Source organism: Sus scrofa, chromosome 6 (genome assembly GCF_054392235.1).
Source record: "Sus scrofa isolate SSC_HxYL_T2T_F1_AM1 chromosome 6, Sscrofa_HxYL_maternal_Yorkshire_Landrace_v2.0, whole genome shotgun sequence".
In the NCBI taxonomy this organism is placed as follows: Eukaryota; Metazoa; Chordata; class Mammalia; order Artiodactyla; family Suidae; genus Sus; species Sus scrofa.
In genome coordinates this window covers 83279784-83305313 of record NC_139388.1, presented here as the reverse complement: position 1 = coordinate 83305313, position 25530 = coordinate 83279784, and the positions used below count along the sequence as shown (strand labels likewise).

Here is a 25530-nt window from a genome sequence, read left to right as displayed (position 1 = left end):
CTGAGCCCCAGGGAGGACAAGGCAGTTGCAACGTGGGGCTCTGACCCAGGCTGGCGTAAAACCCGTTATCACTTCAGTAGAAATCTGATGCTCGAATGTAATTTGGAAAAGTCATCTCGCCTGGTGCCTGTGGACTTGGGGGCCATTTGGCAGGAGTCCCCAGGTCCGTGAGAACGTCCTCATGAAATTCTCCAGGTGGCCGTCCCCTTAAGCAACATGTGGGAACCCAGGGTCTCCCAGGATGTTCTCCACCTTTCACTGGATCTTCTGCAGGTCCTCGGGCCCAAAGGAGGCCGGTAGCAGCTCCTGGATGGTCCTGACAACGTATGTGCCATCCGGCTTGGTCATGTAGACGGCCCAGTTGGTGCCAAACTGGAAAAAGAGGCAAAGCCAGTGTGAAGGAGGCCGTGCGGCCCAAGGGTTAGAGCTGAGATGGGGTCAAGTCTGGTCCTACCTCCTGTTGTCTAAACTGCCTCTCTGTGCCTCAGTTTCCTCATCAGTGAAATGGGAATGACAATAATCATACCTGGTTCATAGCGCTTGAGGGAGGAGCCAATGAAAGATGGCAACATGTTAAGCAGTTAGCACAGTGCTTGGCACACGGGTTTTTTTTTGGGGTTTTGTTTTCCTTTTTTTTGTGGGGGGGCCCTGCAGCTGTAGCATATGGATGTTCCCAGGGTAGGGGTCACATCGGAGCTGCAACTGCCGGCCTACACCACAGCCATAGCAATGTCAGATCCAAACCGTGTCTGCGACCTACACCACAGCTCACAGCAATGCCAGATCCTTCACCCACTGAGCGAGGCCAGGGATCAAACCTGCATCCTTATGGATACTAGTTGGGTTCATTACTGATGATCCACAACAGGAATTCTGGCACATGGTTAATGGGCAATAAGTACTCTGCTCTGGAGTTCCTGCTGTGGTGTGGGATCGGCAGTGTCTCTGGAGCGCTGGAGCACAGGTTCAATCTCCGGCCAGGCTTGATGGGTTAAGGATCCAGAGTTGCTGCAGCTGCCACAGGGGTCACAGCTGCAACTCGGATCTGATCCCTGGCCTGAGGACTCCATACGCCTCAGAGCAGCCAAAAAACAAAAACAAAACTGTCCTAGGGCTTTGTAAGAAAAGCATCTAACCCCTGGGCCAGACCTCCTCCTGCTATGACGGAAAACAACTAGTATCTGCTCTCCCTAGAGACTCTCGTTCACTCCCGACAACCAGGTTGCCGGCCTGCCTGCCCTATCACCCTGCACTTTGAACATGCACGATTTCACGAGCCACACTTTGAGGTGGATGGCTATTAGTCCCATTTTACTGATGAGGAAACTGAGGCTTCGCGGGGTAATGTCAGCCAAGCAGAGTTTCAGCTCAAATCCGTCTCTGTCCTTCTCTTACCTACTAGGAGTGAACACTTGCTTGCTGTGTGAGGTTGGGCAAAAGATGAAACTCTTTGGGTCTCTTTTGATCTGTGAAATGGTTTTAGAGACAAAAGAATGCCTTTGGCAGGAAGATAGGTGTCCTGGGCAGAGAGCCGAATCAGCTGTGGGGTAACAGCAAGAATCTTGGAGTCACCAGACCGAGGCTCTACGTGGCCAGGTGCTGTGAGTATCAGAGGTGATGGGTATAAAACACCTGGACGCAGTGCCTGGCATGTGGAAAATTAATTAAGAAGAATAGGGAGGGAGTTCCTATCATGGCTCAGTGGCTAATGAATTGGACTAGGAACCACGAGATTGTGGGTTTGATCCCTGGCTTTGCTCAGTGGGTTAAGGATCCTGCGCTGCTGTGAGCTGTGGTGTAGGTTGCACGCAGATGCGGCTCGGATCTGGTGTGGCTGTGGCTTAGGCCAGCTCCGATTGGACCTATAGCCTGGAAACCTCCATATGCCAGAGGTGCAGCCCTAGAAAAAGACAAAAAAAAAAAAAAAAAAAGAAGAAGAAGAATAGGGAGTTCCTGTCGTGGCTCAGTGGTTAACGAATCCGACTAGGAACCATGAGGTTGTGGGTTCGATCCCTGGCCTCACTCCATGGGTTAAGGATCTGGCATTACCATGAGCTGTGGTGTAGGTTGCAGATGTGGCTCGGATCCCGAGTTGCTGTGGCTCTGGCATAGGCCAACGACTGCAGCTCTGTTTCAATCCCTAGCCTGGGAACCTCCAAATGCTACGGGAGTGGCCCCAGAAATGGCAAAAAGACAAAAAAAAAAAAAAAAAAAAAAAAAGGAAGAATAGAAGCTGTTCCTATTGATGGCTAGCGGTTACTAGTGACAGCTCAGGTTTACAGCCTGCTGTTCATGCTCTTGTCTGAATCACCAAGTTATTATTACCTGGCACAATCAGTCTTCTGGCTTTTATAATTTTTTTTTTCTTTTTCAGCCACCCCAGGGGCATATGGAAGTTTTCCCGGCCAGGGCTCAAACCCCAGCTGGGGCTGCAACCTAACACCAATGCTAGATCCTTGACCCACTGTGCCAGGCCAGGGATCAAACCTGTGCCTTCACAGAGACAGGCTGGATCATAAATCCGCTGTATCACGGTGGGAACTCCTGGCTTTTTATTTTCATTTTTCGGCTGTGCCCATGGCACACAGAAGTTCCGGGGCCAGGGATCAAACCCTTGCCACAGCAGTGACCAGAGCCACAGCAGAGGCAGCACCATACCATAACTGCCAGGCCAACAGGGAACTCCAGTTTTCTGGCTTTTTAAAATGTTTTAAGGGAGGAAATCTTTCTGTTGGCAGGCTCTGCCTGAGGGTACGGCTGAAAGCGGAGTGGAGGCGAGTGTAAGTGCCAGGCCCCAGGCCCCCAGGCTTCAGCTTTTATGATTTGCATTTTGGTTTCAGTCTTGCCTCTCTCTCCCTCAGCTTTTCCATTCGCCTTCTCTCATTTGCCAACATCTAATCTGTTTGGAGAAAACAGCAATTAGACCAAGGCAGGGCCTTGGGAGTCAGGGAGCTGGCATCCTTTTGTGATTTCTGTATGTGGCCTTGGACCTGCCGTGGTGCTGGGCAGCCATTTCTGTCCCCTAACGGGAGATGAAGTCCATATTGTGAATTCAGTGCCTTTATGGGCAGCATTCTTATCTGCATTTGGGAAATGATTTCTGCTAACTGTGTCTGGTTTGCAGTCCTGGCAAGATGCCGAGGGAAGACACAGATGTTCGCACATTTGAGAAATGCTCTGAAACCCTGAGAAACAAGAGCAAAACCAGAACAACTCTCACGTCTCCCAAATTCAAACAACTCCCAAAGCAGAAGCCCCCATGGGACATGCAAGTCCTATTCTGCAAAGTACCATTATGTCGCCTCAGAGGCCAAAAATAATCTGTCCCATCTATAGGATCGCCAAGACAAGGGAGGCAGCTGTGAGGAGCATGGGCTTCGCGCTCAGCCTGAACTGGCCGTGGATGCCAGCTCACCTGCCACTGACTGGCTGGCTGCATGGCCTTCGGCAGGTCATTTCACTTCTCTGGGATGTGGGATAGATGGGGTGTGGGGATTAAATGAGATACTGCATTTAGAGGGGCCCATGGTGCCACGTTAGAGCTCAGGGGGCTGGGGATTCTTTAAACTGGTGGGTTTAGACTTTTGGGGACTCTGGAAGACACAGCCCCTTTGTGAGTCCACAAAGGCTACTGATATGCCCCCTCCCAAATGTATGAATACACACCAGAAACTTCACTGAGCCCCGATTCAGAAGCCACGATCAAATCTACCCCTCTGTTTTTAGAATCGAAGAAACCGAGGCCTTGCATCAAGGTCTTTGTGAAAAGTAGGTCAAATCCCTTAAATACCTTCTGAAAATCATCAGTGAATCCCCTTTATTCTTTTCTTTCCCCAACTTTTGTTTTAATGTTATCAAATATACATAAGATCGACCATTTTCATCAAATTTTTTTTTTTCCTTTGGGCTGTGCCTGCAGCATGCAAAAGTTCCCAGGCCAGGGATGGAACCCATACCACAGCAGTGACAATGCTGGATCCTTAACCCACTGAGCCGCCAGAGAACTCCCATTTTAACTTTTTTTTTTTTTTTTTAAATGGCTGCACCTGCAGCATATAGAAGTTCCTGGGCCAGGGATTGAATCCAAGCCACAGCTGCAACCTACATCGCAGCTGCAGCAGCGCTGGATCCTTAATCCATTGCTCTAGGCCGGGGCTCAAACGCTCACTTCTGCAGTGACCTAAGCCAGGGCAGTCAGATTCTTAACCTACTGTGCCACAGTAGGAACGCCCCATTTTAACCGTTTTTAAGTGTACAATTCAGTTCACTTTATTCTTAGAATAAAATTTACCCTCCCTTCACGGCCTCCTAGGCCCCATGTGATCTGACCCTGCCCACCCCTCTGACTTGACCTCCAACCACTTTTCCTGCCTCACTCGCCATGTTCTAGCCTCTCTGGCCTTCTCGTGACCCATTCAGCCTACCAAGTGTGGGGACATTAAAGTTGCTGCTTCCTCCATCTGGAAATCTTTTGTTGACCTCGGTCTGCTTCATCTCTTCTCATTATTTATACCTCTGTCCAAATGCCCTCTTCAAAGAGAGGTCCTTCCTGGCCACCTAAAGCACTTGGCAAACTCTTTTCCATAAAGGGTCAGATAGTAAATATTTTACGCCTTGTGGGCCATAAGGTGCATGTGGGTATATATATATATATATATATATATATATATATATATATATATATATATATATATATATTTTGTCTTTTGAGGGCTGTTCCATGGCATATGGAAATTCCCAGGCTAGGGGTTGAATTGGAGCTGCAGCCACTGGTCTACACTGCAGCCACAGCTATGCCAGATCTGAGCTGCCTCTGTGACCTACACCACAACTCACAGCAGTGCTGGATCCTTAACCCACTGAGCGAGGCCGAGGATCAAACCCTCATCCTCATGGATACTACCGTCAGGTTCATTAACTGTTGAGCCACAAGGAGAACTCCATGTTGTAACTCCTCATCTCTCTATGTTGTAGGGCCAAAGCAGCCAGAGACAAGTGAATGAGTGGGTGTGGCATGTGCCAATAAAACTTTATTTACAATAACAAGCAGGAGTCTGGATTTGCCCCTGAGCTATTGTTTGCTGACCTCTGACCCTGATCTAGAGTATCACCAGCTGCCTCTTCTGTCACTCTAGTCTCCTTTTTTCTGCATTCTTTTCTCCATAGCCCTCATCACTCTCAGAAACTGTTTATTTTGTTCCTTATTTATTGTCCGTCTCCTGCACTAGACTATAAAGTCTGCTAGTGCAGGGCCTGGCCTGTGTTTTCACTGCCGTCTCCCCCGAGCAAAGTCAACGCCTAGCACAGAGCAGACACTCAATAAGTATTTGTCGAATGAAAGAATAATTTCCAGTGATTCATGCAAGCTTGGGAAGGCCTTAAAAGTCAGCCCAACCCAGCAAACAGGACAGTTGCTGTGTGTCCTCGCTGGCAGGTTGGCTTGGCTCCCATGGCCTGGAAAAGCAGGGAGTATCCATTCCAGAAAGAAAGGAAAGCTGCTTACCTCTCTCATGACTTGCCTGCAGGCCCCGCATGGCGAAATAAAATCATCTTGCAGATCACTGGGGAAGCAGAGAATCAGACACAGATCAGTCTCTTCAGAGGCAAGAGGCTCAAACTCAGGCCCTGAGGCTTGCCTGGCTCCAGATTCAGGCAACTCGCACCGGGCAGTTCCTGGTTCACAGATGCACTGTGTTCTAGAGGCTGAGAAGGGCACAGAGCTTTCCACACTGGCAAGAGGCAAGGCCATGGGCAGAACCATGGCTTCCACCAGTGAGTTCAATAAAGCTTTAGTGAGCACTTACTGTCACTCCCACCCCAGGGACACAAAAGTTAGGGAGAATTTGTCTCTGACCTTCAAGAGATTGCTCAGCCCAGTAGAACACTAGATAAATTATCATTTTTATTTATTTATTTATTTATTTATTGCCATGCCCTGTGCAATGCAGAAGTTCCTGGGCCAGGTATCAAACCCGAGCTACAGTCTGGACCTGTGCCACAGCTGCAGCAATGCTGGATCCTCAACCCCCTGTGCATCACGGGAACTTCCAAACATTGTTTGTTGTTGTTGCTGTTTTTGGTTGCACCCATTGGATGTGGAATTTTCAGGGCCAGGGCTTGAACCCATGCCACAGCAATGACAGTACTGGATTAATAATGCATTAGGCCACTAGGGAGCTTCCAAGTATTTTATTTTATTTTATTTTATTTCACTTTAGTCTTTTCTAGGGCCGCACTAGAGGTCTATGGAGCTTCCCAGGCTAGGGGTTTAATTGGAGCTGTAGCCACTGGCCTACATCACAGCCACAGCAATGAGGGATCCGAGCCACATCTGTGACCTACACCACAGCTCATGGCAATGCTGGATCCCTAACCCCCCGAGTGAGGCCAGGGATCGAACCTGCAACCTCATGGTTCCTAGTCGGATTCGTTAACTACTGAGCCACAATGGGAACTCACAAATTGTCATTTAAAAAAAAATGCAGTAAGAATGCATGGTAGAAAGGGGACAATTCTTGACTAGGAAGGAAGAGAGAGTATTTTCTGGGGGAGATAGCATTGGGCCCGGCCTGTGGAGGTTGTGTAGAGTTCACCAGTCACCACTAGTGAGCACCTGCTATGCTCCAAAGCTTGGTACTACGCACTCACTAGACATTATTTCATTTAATTCTAGGATAACCTACATGTAAGAATGATCATGTTACCTTCGAGGTTACAGGTTCAAGGGAGGTGAAGTAACAGAGTGCTATTCTGAAGCTCTGAGTGTTGCAGGCAAGGCATAGAGTCTGTGCAAAGGCCCTGAGGCATGAAAGAATAAGACACCTGTGAGTCAATGAGAAAACTGGGCTCCTTGCATCTGTGAAAGTCGGAGAAAAGAAGCTCATGGCCAAGGGGTTGTCTCTGAGGATTAAGGCACCTGGAATCAGGCCTCCAGCTCTGAGCAGGACAAAGGATGGTGCTTAAAGAAAGAGTAAACCTCCAAGTGTGATGAAGCACCAGCGGTTAAGCCAGTGGCCACCCTCATCCTTGCTCTTCTAAGACCCACAGCTCTGTGATATCTCTGGAAGATTATAGGATTTAAAATTTGGTTCTTTTTATTTTATTATTTTTTTCTTTTTATGGCTGCCCCTGCAGCATATGGAAGTTCCTGGGCCAGGGATCAAACCTATGCCAGAGCAGCCACCCAAACTACTGCAGTGACAACGCCAGATCCTTAACCAGCTACACCACAAGAGAACTCCTCTCATCCACTCTTTGGAGACTGGACTCTTCCCAACAGCCCAATGGGTAGGCATTTCTCTCCTTCACTTTACAGATGAAAAACTGGGCCCAGACTGCTGAAGCAACATACCCAAGATCAAAAGTGGAGCAGGCTTTGAAACCAGGTCTCACTAACCTGGGAGCCTGGGCTCTTAAGCTTGACTCAACATTCTGGCCAAGAGTAAGAATGAAAAGCTGGGGGAGAAGAACCATCCCAGAATGCGCTGGGTACACGGGCACCATCCTGCCAAACTTTCCCTCTTCTCCCTCTCCCCTGTTCTCTGCGCCTCCTGCCTTGTGCTGGGCATTGATGGTTTCTTATGGTTTGTGCTGACCTTGGGCACACACGGAGGGCAACTTATCGGACTTGACAGGCTGGAAACCTGTGACTTTGAAGACAACAGCTGGGACCCCAGGGGGGCAGGCTTATCGCCCCATTAGCAAAATCCCACCTGAGCTGTGCTCCCTCCATCTTACAGCCTTGGAGGGGCTCTTCGACTGTTCACGCCCATCAATGTTAACAAGGGAGCTGGCACTTCCCATTCACCCTCTGAATCCACAGGCTCAATTTTACAAATCATTAGTGCGGTAATGACCGCATTTCTGGCTCGGGGATGCCGGCGCAGGCTGAGTCCCCGGAGAGAAGCAGTTGGGTGCTGGAAAAAAATGCAGTTTTTGTGTAAACAAGGACATTTACTAATCATCACTAGCAATACCCAGTCATGTTTGAAAGTAGATAATGACCGAGAGAAAAAGCCTTTCATCTGGAGTTCTCAACAGAGCAAGCTACCTCACCATTCTCCTTTTGTTGACTTTGGCCTCCTTTTCCCCAGAATATCATTATTTTCTTGGATCAACCTTGAAATTAAGTTATCTCCCCCTTTTTTATAAAGTGTAATTCACATCCTGATCTCTGCTCATCCGCACAAAATGTTCCCAGGGTGGCCTCATTTATTCCTCCCAAAGCCAGACGGAAGCCAGGACAGACGTTGGTCACAGCAAGAGCTCCTGGAAGCCGGGGCCCTCTCTCCTGAAGCGCATCCATGGCTCCAGTTACTCAGGGGAAAAAAACCTTCAGTAATGAGGTCCACTGCGGGGCCAGATGGAGGCCAAATTTAGGATCTTAAAAAAGAAATGGCATCGACCTTACTCTCAACCGCTGCATTTCTTCCAGAAGGGTCTTGTATCTCCACCACAGGAGAGATCCACACTCCAAGTTCATGACCCTTGTGCCCAGATGTCTTTAAAGACTAATACTTTGGCAGCTAGGCAGTCTCTTTCCGGGTGGATCCAATACTTCTCAAATTATTTTCCTTGAACCATTATCCTTTTTTTCTTTTCTTTTCTTTTCTTTTCTTTTCTTTTCTTTCTAGGGCTGCACCTGTGCCAGATGGAAGTTCCCAGGCTAGAGGTCTAATCACAGCCGCAGCTTCTGGCCTACACCACACAGCCACAGCAACTCGGGATCTGAACCTCACCTGCAGCCTACACCACAGCTCATGGCAACGCTGGATCCTTAACCCACTGAGCGAGGCCAGGGATCAAACCCACATCCTCATGGATACTAATCAGATTCTTAACTTGCTGAGCCACAATGGGAATTACCCCCCACCGTTATCTTGCTAACAGAGCTCTCTCTCACAGACAATGCAAGAATACATAGTTCAGCGAGTACCTGTTGTGGCGGAGCAGCAGAAAGGAATCTGACTCATGCGGGTGTGGGTTTGATCCCTGGCCTTGCTCAGTGGATTAAGGATCTGGCATTGCCGTGAGTTTCGGTGTAGGTCACAGGCGAGGCTCAGATTCTGTGTTGCTGTGGCTGTAGTGTAGGCCGGTGGCTGTAGCTCCTATTCAACTCCTAGCCTGGGAACCTCCATATGCTGCAGGTGCAGCCCTAGAAAGCAACAACAATAACAAAGAATATACAATTCAACATTAAGTGAGAAGCATAATGGGGTCCAAATTAACAAAAGAGTCTATTCATGCACCTTGCATCCTGAAGCCAAAGAGGTGGAGTCCAGGGCCAGCAAGAACCCATCGAATTCCCTCTGAGGGCACACCTGTGGGAACTTGGATATTTATGTGTGAGGCATGTAGAGAGAGAGTTGATAAGTGCCCTTGTGCAGTCAGAACCTGGGGTGGAATCTGATCAGTTTAGACCATAACCCGGACTTCCCTGGCTGTAACCCCTCCAGCTTGTCCTTGTGTCCTGGGTCTTATACGAGAGGTGTAAGACTGATGCCAGGTGAAGGAGCCGGCTTGCTCAGTGAAGGATTCTGGTTTGGCTCAAGGAGAGCAGAGAAGATGGTTCCCTTTCCTGGCAGGGGCCGGCACAGTGGAGTGAGCCCTCGAAATGCTAGAGAGCTATCTTCTGCTTCTCCACTAATTCCCAAGGAAGTTGCTCGACCTTTCTGGGCCTCAGTTTTTTCAACTGTAAAAACGAGTACAGTGTCCAGGAGTCTCTACCAAGTGATTTTTAGGTCCCTCCAGCTTTAGGTTACTATGTTGCCTTTCTTGTCTTTTTTTTTTTTTTTTCTTCTTTTTTTCTTTCTGGGGTCTCACCTATGGCATTAGGAGGTTCCCAGGCTAGGGGTCTAATTGGAGCTACAGCTGCCAGCCTACACCACGGCCACAACAACACGGGATCCGAGCCACCTCTGTGACCGACACCACAGTTCCCTGCAATGCCGGATCCTTAACCCACTGAGTGAGGCCAGGGATCGAACGTGCAACCTCATGGTTCCTAGTCGGATTCGTTTCCACTGCGCCACGACGGGAACTCCCTAAGCTGCCTTTCTGTTGTATCTGGAGGGATTCTGTGGTACTTTGTGCCGTGTTGTTATTAGAACAAAAGCACACCGGCCCTTGTCTTAAGAGTTGTTTTTGTTGTTTACCTGCTTTTCAGACTCACCAAGGGCAGAGTCCATGTCTTATTTATCTCCTACCCTCCGCACTCAGCCCAGCCCTGCAGTGCTTGGCTCGGCAGAATTGAGAAATAAATGCATGTTAGGTGAATGAGTGGATGAGTAACAGGTGTGTGAGGGGTGCTGGCTGAGTGGCTGAATGAAGGTTGCCATGACTTGCCTTTCACACTCACCTGGCGATGGCAATTGCCCTGAACTCTTTGTATCCTTCTGAGATGGCCTTCTGGATGGCGGTCCGTTCAGCACAGACGCCCAGCGGGTAGCAGGCATTTTCTATGTTGCACCCTGAGAAGAGAGGAGAGCCCAGTGCTATTTCCAGCAGAACCACTTCCTGTTGTGTGTGTTGAGTAAGAGACTTGCCCCATTCCAGGACAGGGAGGGACCCAGTACTCAATAAGGAGGGAGAAGAGGGCAATTTGACTGGGAGCACTAGGAGCCTCTGTGACCCACTGGTGCCGTGGCCCTTCCTAAGAACCTCCCACTCTCATTACTTACCTGATACCTGCATCTCGAGGCACAGCCTGGATGCAGGGGCAGCGTAATAGGGCAGATTAACTTAGCCTCATCTCCCCAGCAGAGATCAAGGCCAAGGGGAGATGCCGAGGGTTGAGAAGGTGAGCAGGACCAACCTCTTCCCAGCCCTGGGTCTCAGAGACAGAAGCCACAGGGTGGGGCATGGTGGTGATGCTGATTCAAAGATTGGCCTTGGGTAACATTTTTGGTGTGGATACCATTTGTTGGAGTTCAACTAGGGTTCTCTGTGAGTTACACTGCAAAACAAATTGTCGAGACAAAACACACTAACAAACAAAAAACTCCCGAGCTTTGTAAAAGGTGCCAGTGATTGCACAAGCCTTAAGATAATCAATCCCTCGGAGTTCCCGTTGTGGCGCAGTGGTTAACAATCCCGACTAGGAACCATGAGGTTGTGGGTTCGATCCCTGGTCTCCCTCAGTGGGTTAAGGATCTGGCATTGCTGTGAGTTGTGGTGTAGGTCGCAGATGCAGCTCCGATCCTCCGTTGCTGTGGCTCTGGCGTAGGCTGGTGGCTACAGCTCCGATTAGACCCCAAGCCTGGGAACCTCCATAAGCCGAGGGAAGTGGCCCTAGAAGAGACCAAAAAAAAAAAAAAAAGATAATCAATCCCAGCGTTCCCATTGTGTCTCAGTGGGTTAAGGACCCAACATTGTCTCTGTGAGGATGGGGGTTTGATCGCTGGCCTTGCTCAGTGGGTCAAGGATCCAGGGTTTCTGCAGGCTGTGGTGTAGGTCACAGAGGCAGCTTGGATCTGGTGTTGCTGTGGCTGTGGTGCAGACCTCAGCTGTAGCTCTGATTCCACCCCCAGCCCAGGAACTTCCATATGCCTCAGGTGTGGCTATAAAAAGAAAAAAGAAAAAAAAAAAAAGAGACAATCCCCAGGCCTCTGGTGGGAGGTAGCTGCTGAGGCTCAAAGCCTCCAGTAAGGGGTTCCCCCCAGTGGGCCTCTCTGGAGTGTCCCCGGGGACAATGGGCAAGGGCTGTTCCCAGGATATAAAACGATGGTGTAACCAGGTTGGCTGCCCAACAGACTCCCCATTTTCAGGGAGATGAGGCCAAGAACAAATGGCCACACGAGCTGGGCTTTCCCCTGACAGTCAGGGTGTGACATATGGCATGTGGCTCTTCATACCTTGTCCTTTTCCCTGAGGCAGGATATTCATTGTTCCTCAGGATTCACTCCTCCTTCTTTTAAGCAGGACAAGTGATTCTCATTCCAATATGGCTGATCATGCAGCGACTACACTTCCCAGACTCCCTTTTGCAGCGGAGTATGGCCATGTGACTTGGTTTCTGCTAATGTGATGTGGCCCACAGTGAGGTGGGGAAATTCTGGATCACATCTGTTGCAGAAACTGCTGGCCTTTTCCTTCCTTTCTTTTCCCTCTCTGGGCTGGGGTGGCACGGACAGCTTTGACCACTCTATGTCACAGGGATGGAGAACTAATAGAACAGAAGGGATTTGGGATCTTGGCCAACTCGTGGAGCAGAATTGAGTCGCCTGTTTGCCCTGGACCAGCTGCCTACTGTCTTTATTTTTGGCTGTGTCCGTGGGAAGTTCCTGGGCCAGGGACTGAACCCGTGCCACAGCAGCTGCTCAAGCCACTGAAATGATGCCAGGTCCTTAACCCACTGCACCACAAGGGAACTCCCCAGCTGCCTACTTTGAATCATTATGTGAGAGGAAAAGAGAACTCTGTCATGCTTGAGTCCTTGTATTTTAGGATCTTTTTGTAACAGAAATGTTTGCTAAATACAGAAATTTATGCTAAAACTAAGATATGACTAACCACAACTAAAAAATCTAGAGTTCCCTGGTGGCCTGGTGGTTGAGGAGATGGTTGTCACTGCTGTGGTGCGGGTTTGATACCTAGCCTGAAAACACTGCATGCCACAGGTACAGCCCCTACCCCTGCAAATCTAGGCATTCCCATTGTGGCGCAGTGGAAATGAATCTGACTAGTATCCAAGAGGATGCAGGTTCAGTCTGTGCCCTTGCTCAGGGGGTCGGGGATCCGGCATTGCCATGAGTTCTGGTGTAGGCTGCAGATGTGGCTCGGAGCCCACGTAGCTGTGGCTGTAGTGTAGGCTGGCGGTTACAGCTCCAATTTGACCCCTAGCCTGGGAACCTCCATATGCCATGGGTGTGACTGGCCCTAAAACAAAAACAAACAAAAAATCTAAAATATGTGGTATTGACTTGGCGGCTAGGCAATGAGAAAGAAAATAACAGTTATAGCAAGATGGAAAGCTTGCTGCTCTGTGACAGGTTATTCGGCAAAGCCCCACCCTGCAATAACCTGGAAGGCAGACCATGTTACCTCCCATTAGGATTTTTCTCCCCGGCATTGGGAGACAGCCCTGTGGCAAGGATTGGAGTAAGGCTGTCATCTCCACCCAGTCTTTGTTTCAGATGCCTCAAGGTAGCTGTCATTAAAATGAGGGAGTAGGGCTGGTCTGGGCTGGGCAGGGAAGCCAGTGTGTGAAAAAGGGAAGTTGGTAGCCTTAAGAACTATGCACAGAAAGGATTCGTTGGGTGGGGTTCTCCTGTGTGAAAGCAACTGGGAGCAAATAGACCAGAGGGTTTCTAAGGTTTTGATAGTATTGAATAGCCAAAGAAGCCAAAAGTCTTGTTCATGAAAGCCTGATTATTCAATCACTAAAGAAATCCCTAGGCCCAGAGTTCCTATCCTGGCACAGGAAACAAATCCCACTAGGAGCCATGAGGTTGCAGGTTTGATCTCCTGGCCTCACTCAGTGGGATTAAGGATCCTGAGTTGCTGTGGCTGTGGCGTAGCCTGGCAGCTACAGCTCCAATTGGACCACTAATCTGGGAACTTCCATATGCTGAGGGTGTGGCCCTAAAAAGACCCCCCCCCAAAAAAAGTGAAAGAAATCCCTAGGCCCCCCTGAATTCCATCAGCAGTTGACAGAGCTGTGTGGCCTCAAGGAAGGCCTTTTCTCCAGCACCCACTTCAGATGTATGGTGGAGGATGAGAGTGGTCAGAGAAGAACTCCCAGAGGGTAAAGCAGGGGCCCCAGGGACAGTGGACAAGGAGATTACACCTGAGCAGAAAGGGGAGGCAAGGTGTATTCCAGGGCAGGGAGGATAACTCGTTCACTGGATGTCCTGTTCTTCCCTTCTCACAATGAGAGATTTGATGACAGGTAGCCTTTCTTACTCCATGTTGTATATTTTAGGAGTGGTTGTGAAGTGGGGGGCAGATGATTATTTTTTGGTTTTCAGGCCACTACATTAGCAAGGTGCCATCTCATCCTGAGAAAGGGGACTGTGCCCCACCGCGGGATCCTGCTCTTCGCTGGGTGCAGTAAGCAGGTGGACTTTTGAGTTGCCACCCTCAGGAAGGTGGTGAGTCCTACATGTGGGAAGAAAGATGTACCCAGATACTTACAGGCCACAGGGGGTCTTGTGGCAAAGACTAATTGTTCCCAGTGTTTACACCCCTAAAGAATCTACTGGATGGATTTCCCTTATGGCACAGAGGGTTAAGGAACTGGCCTTATCACTGCAGTGGCTGGGATTGCTGCTATGGTGTCAGTTGTGGCCAAAAAAATTAAAAAGGAATCTATTGGAGTTTATCTGGGTACATGCCTATCCAGCTGGAGACTATATTTCCCAGCCTCACTAGAACCTTTGGGCGGTCCTCTAAGTTTAGCCAGTGGGATGTGAGTGGAAGTATGGAGTGAAACTTCTGATTGACATTTATATAGGCAGCCGGCTTACCCCCTCCTCATCGAGGCTGAAGCATGGATGTGATGATATGTGACAGTTTTGAACACGCAGATGAGGACACCACTCTAGAGATGGTGGGACATCAAGGCAGGAGTCTGACCTCCTGAACAACCTTGTGAGCGGAGCAGAACAGGCCGCATGTGCTGGACTCCAGCCCACCCCTGGTCTGCTAGATGAGAGAGAAGTAGGCAGCCATCTTGTTCAAATCACTGTCTTTGTATCTGTTTCATCAGCTGAGTCTGTTCCTTATCTACTCACTCCCTTTCTTTAAGTCTGAGTCTCTATTGTGTTTGTGCAGAATTTTATTCCTCCTGCAGTCATCGAATTTGGCCACTGTCTCCCCATACATTTTCCTCACATATTTTTCTGTCCCTTCATTGTTTACATTGGCCACGCAGGAGGTGTTAAACATTTAACCCATCAACCAGTATCATGGTTCTCAGGACCACAGGCTTTCATGTCCAGGACTGATGGAGAGGGATGGGTGTCACCAGATGGCCTGCCCTGTGGGCTGGTGCCCTGGCAGCACATTACCTGTTGAGAGGAGAGAGGGTGTTCACTGAGAATCCAGCATGGAATGGCCAGGTGGTGGTAGGTGGGGACAGGTATGGAACCCTGCTTTGTGGAAGGAGGATGGGTGTGTATACAGGTCATCAAATAGTCTTGAGCATCAGTGGTTTTCACAACTTAGCACCTCTTCCTCTTTTGCTTTCTGGAGAATGAGCCTCACTTCATTTCTCAGCACGAAGTTCAAATGAGAGTTGCCAACTTTTCTCACATAACTGTTATTGGCCCAAGGATGAGCACCCGATCCACAGTGGTCCAATCAGAGTTGAGCACCTGGCCCACATTGGGCCAATCAGAGTTGAGTCCCTGGCCCACACTGGGCCCATCAGAATTCTTTTCTCTGAGGGATGTTCCCTTCCTCTCTAACACTAAGAGCTGGGCCTGGGCCTTGCTGGTGGCCTGGCTTCCCTTCTTTACGGAGGAGACCAAGAAGAGACAATGAAATGGACACGTGGATGAGAGATGGTGGGAAAAGAGTCTGGCCTGGTGCCGGCTGCCCCTGCAGCCCAGTGACACTCCAGGTCTTCCACCATGTAGTCACAGGAACCAATACACTCTGCTTTTGTCTGAAATAATTTACATGTTTTTCTATCATTTGCAGCTTTTGCAGAAATCGGTTCCTAGAATTGGGGTACAGAACAAGGAGCAATCAAGGCATTGTAACCCTGAAAGGGGGTGCTGACATTTACTGACTGCCTACTTTGTTTTTTTGTTTTTTTTTTTTTTGCCTTTTCCAAGGCTGCTTCCCGCGGCACATGAAGGTTCCCAAGCTAGGGGTCTAATTGGAGCTATAGCCGCTGGCCTACACCAGGGCCACAGCAATGCAGGATCCAAGCCGTGTCTGCAAACCTACACCACAGCTCATGGCAATGCCGGATCCTTAACCCACTGTGCGAGGCCAAGGATCGAACCTGCAATCTCATGGTTCCTAGTTGGATTCATTAACCACTGCGCCACGACGGGAACTCCTTGACTGCCTCCTTTGGCCAAGCATTTGTTCATATCCACACATGAGTTCCTGGAGCCTAGAGATCCAGTCCTTTACTGCTCAGCCTCTCTGCTAGGTCAGGAAAAGGTCAATGAATAAATAAACCAGTATCTTTCACCTCCCACCTAATCTCCCCAGCTTGGTTCCTGGTCTCTGCCTGGAATGACTTCCTTGCCTTCTCCTACCTGGCTGCCCCTCCCGCCTTTGCTGACCTTCGACCTTGCTGCACTGGACTCCTGCCTCTCTCGCCTGCCTTGCTCCCCACTCCACTTTCTGTCTAGCAACCTCCCAGCCCTGCCTCTTCCCAGACTCAGGGACACTCCCCATCAGACGTGATTCACAGAAATCTTGGGTTTTGCTGATAGGCTGTGAAAGCCAAAAGCTGCCAGACTGCAGAAGGCCCAGTTTCTGAGGGCAGGAGCCTGTGTCTGCTTTTGAAGTTCAGAATGGCCTCCTATAGAGGCGCCTTCCTTTACTATGCGTAAAAACTTCAACAGGCCAGTTAAGGAGAGGGGGGCACAGGGACAGAGGTTGTTTAAGAAGGGAGCATGCTCACATACTCCACTGTTCAAACAGAATGGGTTTTGTTTTGTTTTTGTTTTTGTTTTTTTTTGCCTTTTTTAGGGCTGCATCCGCAGCACATGGAGGTTCCCAGGCTAGGGGTTGAATCGGAGCTGCAGCTGCTGGCCACAGCCACAGCCATGCCAGATCCATGCCGCAACACCAGATCCATGCTGCGTCTGTGACCTATACCACAGCTCACGGCAACGCCAGATCCTTAACCTACTGAACGATGCCAGGGATCGAACCTGCAACCTCATGCTTCCTAGTTGGATTTGTTTCCACTGTGCCACAGTGGGAACTCCAGAATGTTGTAGAAAGAGCCTGTAGGTTCCGGTTTGCCCTGGGACCCTTTGCCCTCCTGGCTCTGAGAATTTGGGAAAGGGACTGAACCATCTTGAAGCTCAGGGTCCTCATTTGTAAAATGAAAATGACAGTGCCTTCCTCTCAGGCTTCTAGTGAGAATGAGTTGAGATCATGCATGGAAAGCAATTAACGCAAGGCCTGGGGCAGAGTAAGTTTTCACCAGCGGACGCTGCTGTCCTTAACTGCATGAAAGTTGAGGCTTGGGCGATGGTAGGCCTGTGTGACTGAGCTTCTGCTCCTTGTAGACACAGTGTGACCGCGGCCCCATCTCTGTCCTTCAGGCAACTTGAAATCCTTTCCAGAATTACAAGGCCCTCTTCATCTGGTGCCAACCTGCCTACTTCTTGGACCTCATTTCCCTTTGCTTGCCAGGATAGTCCTGCCACAGGGCCTTTGCACCTGCTGTTCTAACTGCCTAGAGCTCTCTTCCCCCTCTAGGCACATGGCTCACTCTACCCAGGTCTCTGCTCAAATGTCACCTCCTGAGAGAAGCCTTCCCTCATCACTCTACCTAAAATTCCTTTCTCCTCCCACACCTGGAACCCTCTCAATCCATTTATCCTGCTTTAACAACTTAACACTTCCCTGAAATAAATGTCTTTATTATCTAATTTCCCCATTATTCCCCAAGTATAAACAAGTATAACTTCCTGAGGGCAGGGACCTTGTCTTTTTTTTTTTTTTTTTTTTTTTTTTTTTGCTTTTAATGCCCCCACCTGCAATATATGGAGGGATGAAATTGGAGCTGCAGCTGCCAGCCTGCACCACAGCCACAGCAACACCAGATCCAAGCCGTGTCTGTGACCTACACCACAGCTCACAGGAATGTCGGATCCTTGACCTACTGAGCAAGGCCAGGGATCAAACCTGTGTCCTCATGGATACTAGTTGGGTTTGTTTCCACTGTGCCACAATGGGAACTCCTGACTTTGTCTTCTATTGTGCACTGCTGTATGCCCAGGGCCTGGAACAGTCATTACGCCCAGGGCCTAACACAGTGAGGCCAGGGAGGCTCTCTGTTACTTGCTATTGAATGAGTGGAATCTCCCACTTTAGTGCTAGTTTTCTGAGATGCAAAGGAATAACTGTATTTGGGTCCTCTGTTAAGTTCAAGTGTAATTTCTCAGTCTTGCTTGGAAAAAAAAAAAACAGAAGGAAAGAAAAGGAGGAAGAAGAGAGGAAGGAAATCCTTGGCCATGAATTGCGATCCTGAAAGGCCAGACAATTTTGTTTTGTTTCCCAAGCCGAGAAAACAGCATGTCACCTATCCAACTCCATTCCCAGCGTTTCCCTTAACTGACTCTGAAACACACAGAAGGATGAGCTGGGACGGCGCCACGTTAGGAATCCATCATTATAAGATTGGACCGAAAATAATACTGTGATGACAGTGCTGTTATTACTAATTGTTTTCTTTTAATATTTTATTGCTTTCCTTTTATCTGCTAGGCACTCTGTGGAACACTTCATCTGTATTATGTTATTGTTGCTGTTTTTGCCCCAGCTGCCCCCAAGGCATATGGAAGTTCCTGGGCCAGGGATCAAAAATGAGCCAGAGTGGCAGCTTATGCCATAGCTGCAGCAATGCCGGATCCTTAACCCACAGCTCCAGGTCCGGGATTGAACCTGCACCTCCAAAGAGACAAGCTGGATCATTAACCCACCGTGCCACAGCAGGAACTCCTGTTAATCTTGTTAACAGCTCTGTAAGGCAGATCCTATAATAACCCCATTTTACAGAAAGTAAAAGCTGAGATGTGGGGCAGGGAGCCAGGACTCACATCCTGACCTGTGGCATTTCAGTGAAGATGTTTGAGGTGGTTTGGTGCTTCAGGCAGGGCTCAGGTTGGATGTCATCAGGACATTAGCTAGGAAAGAAGTTCACAAGGAGGTGATTCGGACCCAGTCCCCCGGAAAAGAGAACACTGCCGGAGGGTACGGTCCCCCTCTCTGCGTCCCCTCTGTCTTCTGGCAGATCTTAAGATTAGAGCAGAGGTTCTCACAATCAAGCAAGTGGGCAGCAGCATCTTCTGAAGGGCTTCTTAAAAGATTTCTAAGTTCCCATTGTGGCTCAGCGGTAATGAGCCCAACTAGTATCCATGAGGGCTCGGGTTTGATCCTTGGCCTTGCTCAGTGGATCAAGGATCCAGCATTGCCGGGAGCTGTGATGTAGGTTGCAGATATGGCTGGCATCTTGCATTGCTGTGGCTGTGGTGCAGGCTGGCAGCTGTAGCTCTGATTCGGCCCCTGGCCTGGGAACTTCCACATGCCTTGGTGTGGCCCTAAAAAGCCAAAAAAAAAAAAAAAAAAAAAAAAATTTCTGAGCCCCATTCCTGGAGTTTCTGCTTCAGTAGCTTTGGGCTTGAGCCATTCATTTTTTTTTTTTTTTGTCTTTTTGTCTTTTGTTGCCATTCATATTTCTAATAAGTGCCCAGGAGGTGCTGAAGACCGCACACAAGAATTACCAAACTAGAGAAATGTCACATCCATGTCCTTGAAGAAAGACTCTACTCTCTCCACGTTCCTGTCTCCCTGTCCCCAACAGGTGCAATGCACAGGATCACAAATGAACTTAGAATAAGTGAGCTATAGAGTTGAGGGGTTTTACTGGTGTCCATCTTCATAATGAATTGCTTTCTTTTTTGGCCATGCCCACATGTGGAAGTTCCTGGGCCAGGGATCGAACCCTCGCCACCGCAGTGACAATGCTGGATCTTTCATTGCTAGGCCACCATGGAACTCCTGTAATGACCCACTTTTGAATGAGAGTGGAGAGGGCCAAGGAATGAGGCTGGCCCGGTGGGTGAGCAGGGCTGTTGGGAGAGGAAGGTGGTTAGGGAAGCCTGCTCAGACTCACCTAGAAGTGCCGTGGGTGGAGCTGGGGGGCCTGGGTTGGGTCAACCGCTGCAGAGAGGGGTCATATGGAGCATCAAAGAGAGATTGTGAAGGAGACAGGGAGCCCAGCAGGGAACCAGGAGGGCAGGGGCTGGTTGGGGGAAGATGGATGAAGAATCAGATGGGTTTTTTTTTTTTTTTTGGTTTTTGTGATAGGGCTGCACCTGTGGCATATGGGCCTTCCCAGGCTAGGAGGTGAAAGCAGAGCTGCAGCTGCCAGGCTACACCACAGCCACAGCAAGGCCAGATCCGAGCTGCACCTTTAACCCACACCACAGCTCATGGCAACTCCGGCTCCTTAACTCATGGAGCGAGGCCAGAGATTGAACACACATCCTCATGGATACTCAGGTTCCTTACTGCTGAGCCACAACATTAACCTCCGATGAAGGATCTGGAGCTGTAGCCACTGGCCTACACCACAGCCACAGCCAAGCAGGATCCAAGCCTCCTCTGTGACCTACACCGTAGCTCACAGCAACATCGGATCCTTTAACCCACTGGGTGAGGCTATGGATACTAGTTGAGTTCATTGCCACTGAGCCGCAAAGGGAACTCCCATTTTTTTTCAAATACAGTTTTTTTCCTCCCAAATTACAGCTGATCTAATAAAGTGCTCCACGCCCTCCCCCATGGCAATGAAACATATAAAGTGCTGAAATCCCAGAGAGAGGAGGGAAGCGGGAGACTGAACATCGCCAAAGTCCTGGGGGCGTGAGCTGAAGAAAAGATCCCCCACTCCTTGGGGGCAGGGGGGCCTGCAGGGTAGTCCTCCTAGTCTCCTCCACCCCCTCCCTGGCTGAGCACTGCCACATGGGAGGCCCTGGCTGCCTCCATCCCCTGCCCCCATCCCTCTTGGGTCCCCTCTCTATTCTTCGGGGTCCTCACTGCCCCTGCCCCCAGCAACTCTTCCCTGGGGAGCTCCCCTCTTCTCTGCAGCTGCCCCCCAGGTAACCACAGATGGTAACTCTTACAGTTATTAATTACCATCCTGGTGGCCCAGCTGCGAGGGGCCCAAGACCCAGGCTGGGGTCAGGGCTAACAGAGGAAATATGATCATCACTATGTGATTCTGACAGCAAGACCATCAGACTTGCTTTTGAATTGGACGGGACCCCAACTGCCTCTGAGGGTGGAAACTCCGCAGAGGTTGGTCTTTTGCGCAGGCGGAGAAAGTCACAAAACTAGGCAGACCTGTCCCACTCTAAGCTATAAACTCAGTGCTAAGTTCAGCTGTGCCCTCTCTGCCTCCCAATTGGCTCTAATTCATCCCTGATAGCCTGTCAGGTTTTTTTGTTTTTGTTTTTGTTTTTTTTTTTGGTCTTTTTGCCTTTTCTAGGGCCGCTCTTGCGGCATATGGAGGTTCCTGGGCTAGGGACCTAATTGGAGTTGTAGCCACCAACCTAACCCACACCACAGCCACAGCAACGCCAGATCCAAGCCGAGTCTGCGACCTACAGCACAGCTCACGGCAACGCCGGATCCTTAACCCACTGAGCAAGGGCAGGGATCGAACCCGCAACCTCATGGTTCCTAGTCGGAGCCACGACGGGAACTCCCCTGTCAGGTTTCTTCTCAAGGTCCCCTTTTCTTCAAGCCCTGCCTTACTCTATCCACGCTTCCTTTCCTTCCAAGTAAGGAGATTCGGGGATTCTGGCAAATGCCCTCCATTCATCCTGCCTTCTCAGGACAACTCTCTCTACCCCCTTCTGCATATCTACGCTGCAGCAAAGGCGAGGGGCAGCAGCAAGAGCGTGGCATTTGGAAGCAGATCATACTGATCCTGTTATCTCGTTTATAAAATGTGTGCTTGGGAATTCCTGTTGTGGCTCGGCAGGTTAAGAACCCCACTAGTATCCTTAAAAGTCCTCCACAAATCTGCCCCCAAATCATCACCATCATTATCCCATCATTATAGCAGTGATAGTGGAAGCAGCCACTGTTTGTGATGTGCTTATCGTGGTCCAGAAACTATGCTCATCACTTTAGCTCCTTTTTTCTTTCCATTTTTTTTAGGGCCACACCTTCGGCATATGGAAGTTCCCAGGCTAGGGGTCCAATCAGAGCTGAAGCTGCTGGCCTACATCACAGCCACAACAGCACGGGATCCAAGCCACATCTGCAGGCTAGGCAGCAGTTTGCAGCAATGGCGGATCCTTAACCCACTGAGTGAGGCCAGGGATCGAATTCGAATCCTCATGGACACTATGTTGGGTTCTTAACATGCTGAGCCACAAGGGGAACTCCATTTTAGCTCCTTTAAAGACAGATGCTCATTCAAAAACTCACAATTAGGGGTGAAATTCAATGTAGTTAATGACTGATGCAGCTCAGGCACCAACAATCAGGGAGGACCACTGGGTCAGGCACACCAGCTCTGTTCAAAGCCATCGTGAAAGGCAAGTGTTGGGATCCTCAGTTTACAAATGTGTAAGCTGAGACTCTGGAGAGTGAAGGGTCTTTTTTTTTTTTTTTTTTTTTTTTTGCTTTTTAGGGCCACACCCACGGCATATGGAAGTTCCCAGGCTAGGGGTCGAATCAGAGCTATAGCCGCTGGCCTACACACAGCCACAACAATGCTGGATCTGAGCCACATCTGTGACATACACCACAGCTCACATCAATGCTGGATTCTTAACCCACTGAGCGAGGCCAGGGATCGAACCCGCAACCTCATGGATACTAGTCGGGTTCATTTCTGCTGCGCCACAAGGGGAACTCCTGGAGGGTGAAGGGTCTTGCCCAAGGTCACACGACTGATAAAACAGCTGCACCAGGATGCAAACCCAGGGGGCTCGAACTCCTCCAGGGCCTGTACCCCATCCCATTAGGCCTCCACAGGTTCCCACTGCACAGTCCTCTCTCTGGTGACATCAGGTCCTTCCCTGCTATTTAAATAGGCCACGCTTCTGTCCATCTCATTTCATTCCCTCCTACAATTATTGGTTGAGGCCCCACTTGGAGCCTTGGCCTGTGTAAGAGGAGGGGGCCTACATGGGGGCAAGGACTGTCATCGTTTTTTCTTCCTTTCCTTTCCTTTCTTTTCTCTCCTCCCTCTTTCTTTCTTTCCTTCCTTCCTCTCTTCCTTTCTTTGCCATTTACTAATCCCCGAACTCCCAGACCCTCCCCCTCCCTCCCCTCAGCAACCACAAGTCTGTTCTCTGTGCCCATAGCTTTGTTTCCGAGACTGTCATTTCTGCTCACAGCAGTATGTCCAGCACCTGGTACATGACCTAGCACATAATTGGTCCTTGGCAAATATTTGCGAATGGATAAATCAATGCAAGGTTGGGGAGAGCCCCTCTCCATCTGGAGGGGCTATGGAGGCACTGGAAACAATCAATGGCTCATTGCCTGTTCAGGCCCTAGAGCCATGGGGCAGTGTGGGTTGCAATGTTGTTTGCAGTGGTGGTTAATGTTTAATGCTCACCTGAGCCCCCGGGCCAGGCCTGAATTTGCACAGGACACTCAGATTCTCTCTACTCCCTGCAGGAAAGCAAACTTGGGAGTCGGGAACGCTGGGTTCCAATCTCGGCTTGTGATCTTGGGCACTTAACCACTCTGAGCCTCAGTTTCCTTCTCTACAAAGGGGTGGCATAATCCTGCCTTGCAGGACTGGAAGGGTTGGAGGGACCGCATGAGTCATGGTCCTTCCTCATCCTAGCCCTCCCTCAAGGTTACCTCTCCTGTTCAAAGATGTTTAAGACCCAAGTGACTCATAGAGCCAGCAAGAACCTCAAAAGACAGGAGGTGGACTTCCTGTTGTGGCGCAGCAGAAATGAATCTGACTAGGAAACATGAGGTGGCAGGTTTGATCCCTGGCCTCACTCAGTGGATGAAGGATCCAGTGTTGCTGTGGTGTGGGTCGCAGACGCGGCTCTGATCTGGCGTGGCTGTGGCTGTGGCTGGCAGCTATAGCCCTGATTCAACCCCTAGCCTGGGAACCTCCCTATGCCACGGGTGTGGCCCTAAAACCAAAAAAAAAAAAAAAAAAAGAAAAAAAGACAGGAGGTAACTCAAACACCAAGAACAGCCCAGAAGAGGCACCAGAGAGGGCACCCCAGTCAGGTTCCCGGCGGAGCAGTGGGGGTGGGACTGGCTCACACCTGGCCCAGGGCTGCTGGGTAGTTAACAATTAGATGGACACACACGTGAGCCTCTGATCCTTTAACTAGCGGCTGCCAAGTGGAAGGGGATTCTGGGCGGCAGGACTGGGCATTCCCCCGGGGTCCCTCTGTGCCAATTCACATCTGCCCTCAGGGTGGTGGTGGGAATGGGAGGGATGGGGAGGGGCACGGCTTCCCTGCCATCTCCAGGCCCTGTTCCTCCCTGTCCTCGAAGAGGATGTCCCTCAGCTGGGCAAAAGCAGGTCTGAGTTTTTGTTTCAGCGAGCGTTTCTTTAAAACCAACAAACCGAAGGAAAGGACCTTAGGAACAGATTAGTGCCAACTCAGATTCCGGTTCCCCACCTCCCTGAGCTGGCACTCACTGCTGGTTACCCAAACCCCGCCGCCAAGACTCCCTGCAAGGCGCTCACGCCCCCCCCCACCCCAGGAGTAACCCCTGGATTCCTCGATCTCAAACCCCCCCCCCCCCAGCCCGCCATCTCCCTGCGCACTGGGTGACAGGAGGAAAGCAGGGTCTGGGGGACCCTAGCCCTGATCACTACAACCTGTGTGACCTTGAGCCATGTCACGGCTCTAGACCTCAGTTTCTTCATTGAAAAATGGGCACAACACCTGGGTGAGTGTGCGGAGGGTGAGGACTTACTGCTGAAATCCTGGAAGCTTTAGGAGGGTGCCAGACAGAGGAGGGCTCAGAAAGTGTTAACCCTCTCCCTCCCGCTCCAGGACTGCGGATGTTCGGCATTTATGGACTCACCTTCCTGCTTTCCCTTCCCACTTCCTTCCCCATCTCTCCTTGGCTTCCCAGTCCTCCAACAGGGAAAAAACCACTGGATGTGAGCAGCATATTCACCCCCACAGTCTGGGACAGCGGGCAGGGCAGGGACGAGGGGCAGCGTTACGGGGGTGGTCCAGCGACGAGAAGATAGGGCACCCTCCTCCCGCCCATCCTGCTGGTCCTCCTCTGACCTCCCGCCCCGGCTGCCGTGCAGGGGGACCCCGGGGTGCCGCTCTTACCGGAGAAAATCCTCCCGTCCCCGGTGAGGAGGGCCGCCCCCACCGGGAAGCGACTGTAGGGGCAGTAGGCGGACTTCTTGGCCTCCCGGCAGGAGAGGAGCAGCTGCTGGACGTGCTCGGGCTCCAAGGCGGGACTGGGACGCTCTTGGGCCATGTTGGTCCCCCTGGGGCTGGCAGAGGATCGGAAAGAGACCTCACAGCCAGTGTGGGCTGGGCCCCACGGCGGCAGCAGCTCCTCCCCCCGGGGTGTGTCTCTGCCTAGTGGCTCCCAGGTGAGAGCCCCACGGGGATGCTGGGCGGGGCCGGGCCAGGGAGAGGAGCCTCCTTTGGTTTGGGGTCAGAGGGCGTGGTGTGTGTCCCAGGGAGGAAGGATGCCACTATGTCCACGTATGCTTCCCACTTCCCCTTGGGGACCACTCCCACTGCTGACACACTGATGAGTAAAAGGTCAAGGGATGGGCGTCGCTGTGTGAGGGGTGACTGTGGACACACACACCTCAAGGGAGAAGCTGTTATGTGGTCTGTGTGAGGTCTAGGA

The 25530-nt window shown here is 50.4% G+C and overlaps 1 protein-coding gene across 1 annotated transcript; it reads right to left on the bottom strand.

The window, feature by feature from the left end:
- Positions 1-249: 249 nt before the first annotated feature.
- CDA (cytidine deaminase) lies at positions 250-25200 on the bottom strand. The gene is given in 4 exon segments (NM_001244385.1): positions 250-372; positions 5504-5561; positions 10358-10469; positions 24993-25200. Coding segments are annotated over 4 exon segments (441 nt in total). The 5' UTR covers positions 25147-25200; the 3' UTR covers positions 250-255.
- Positions 25201-25530: the final 330 nt, after the last annotated feature.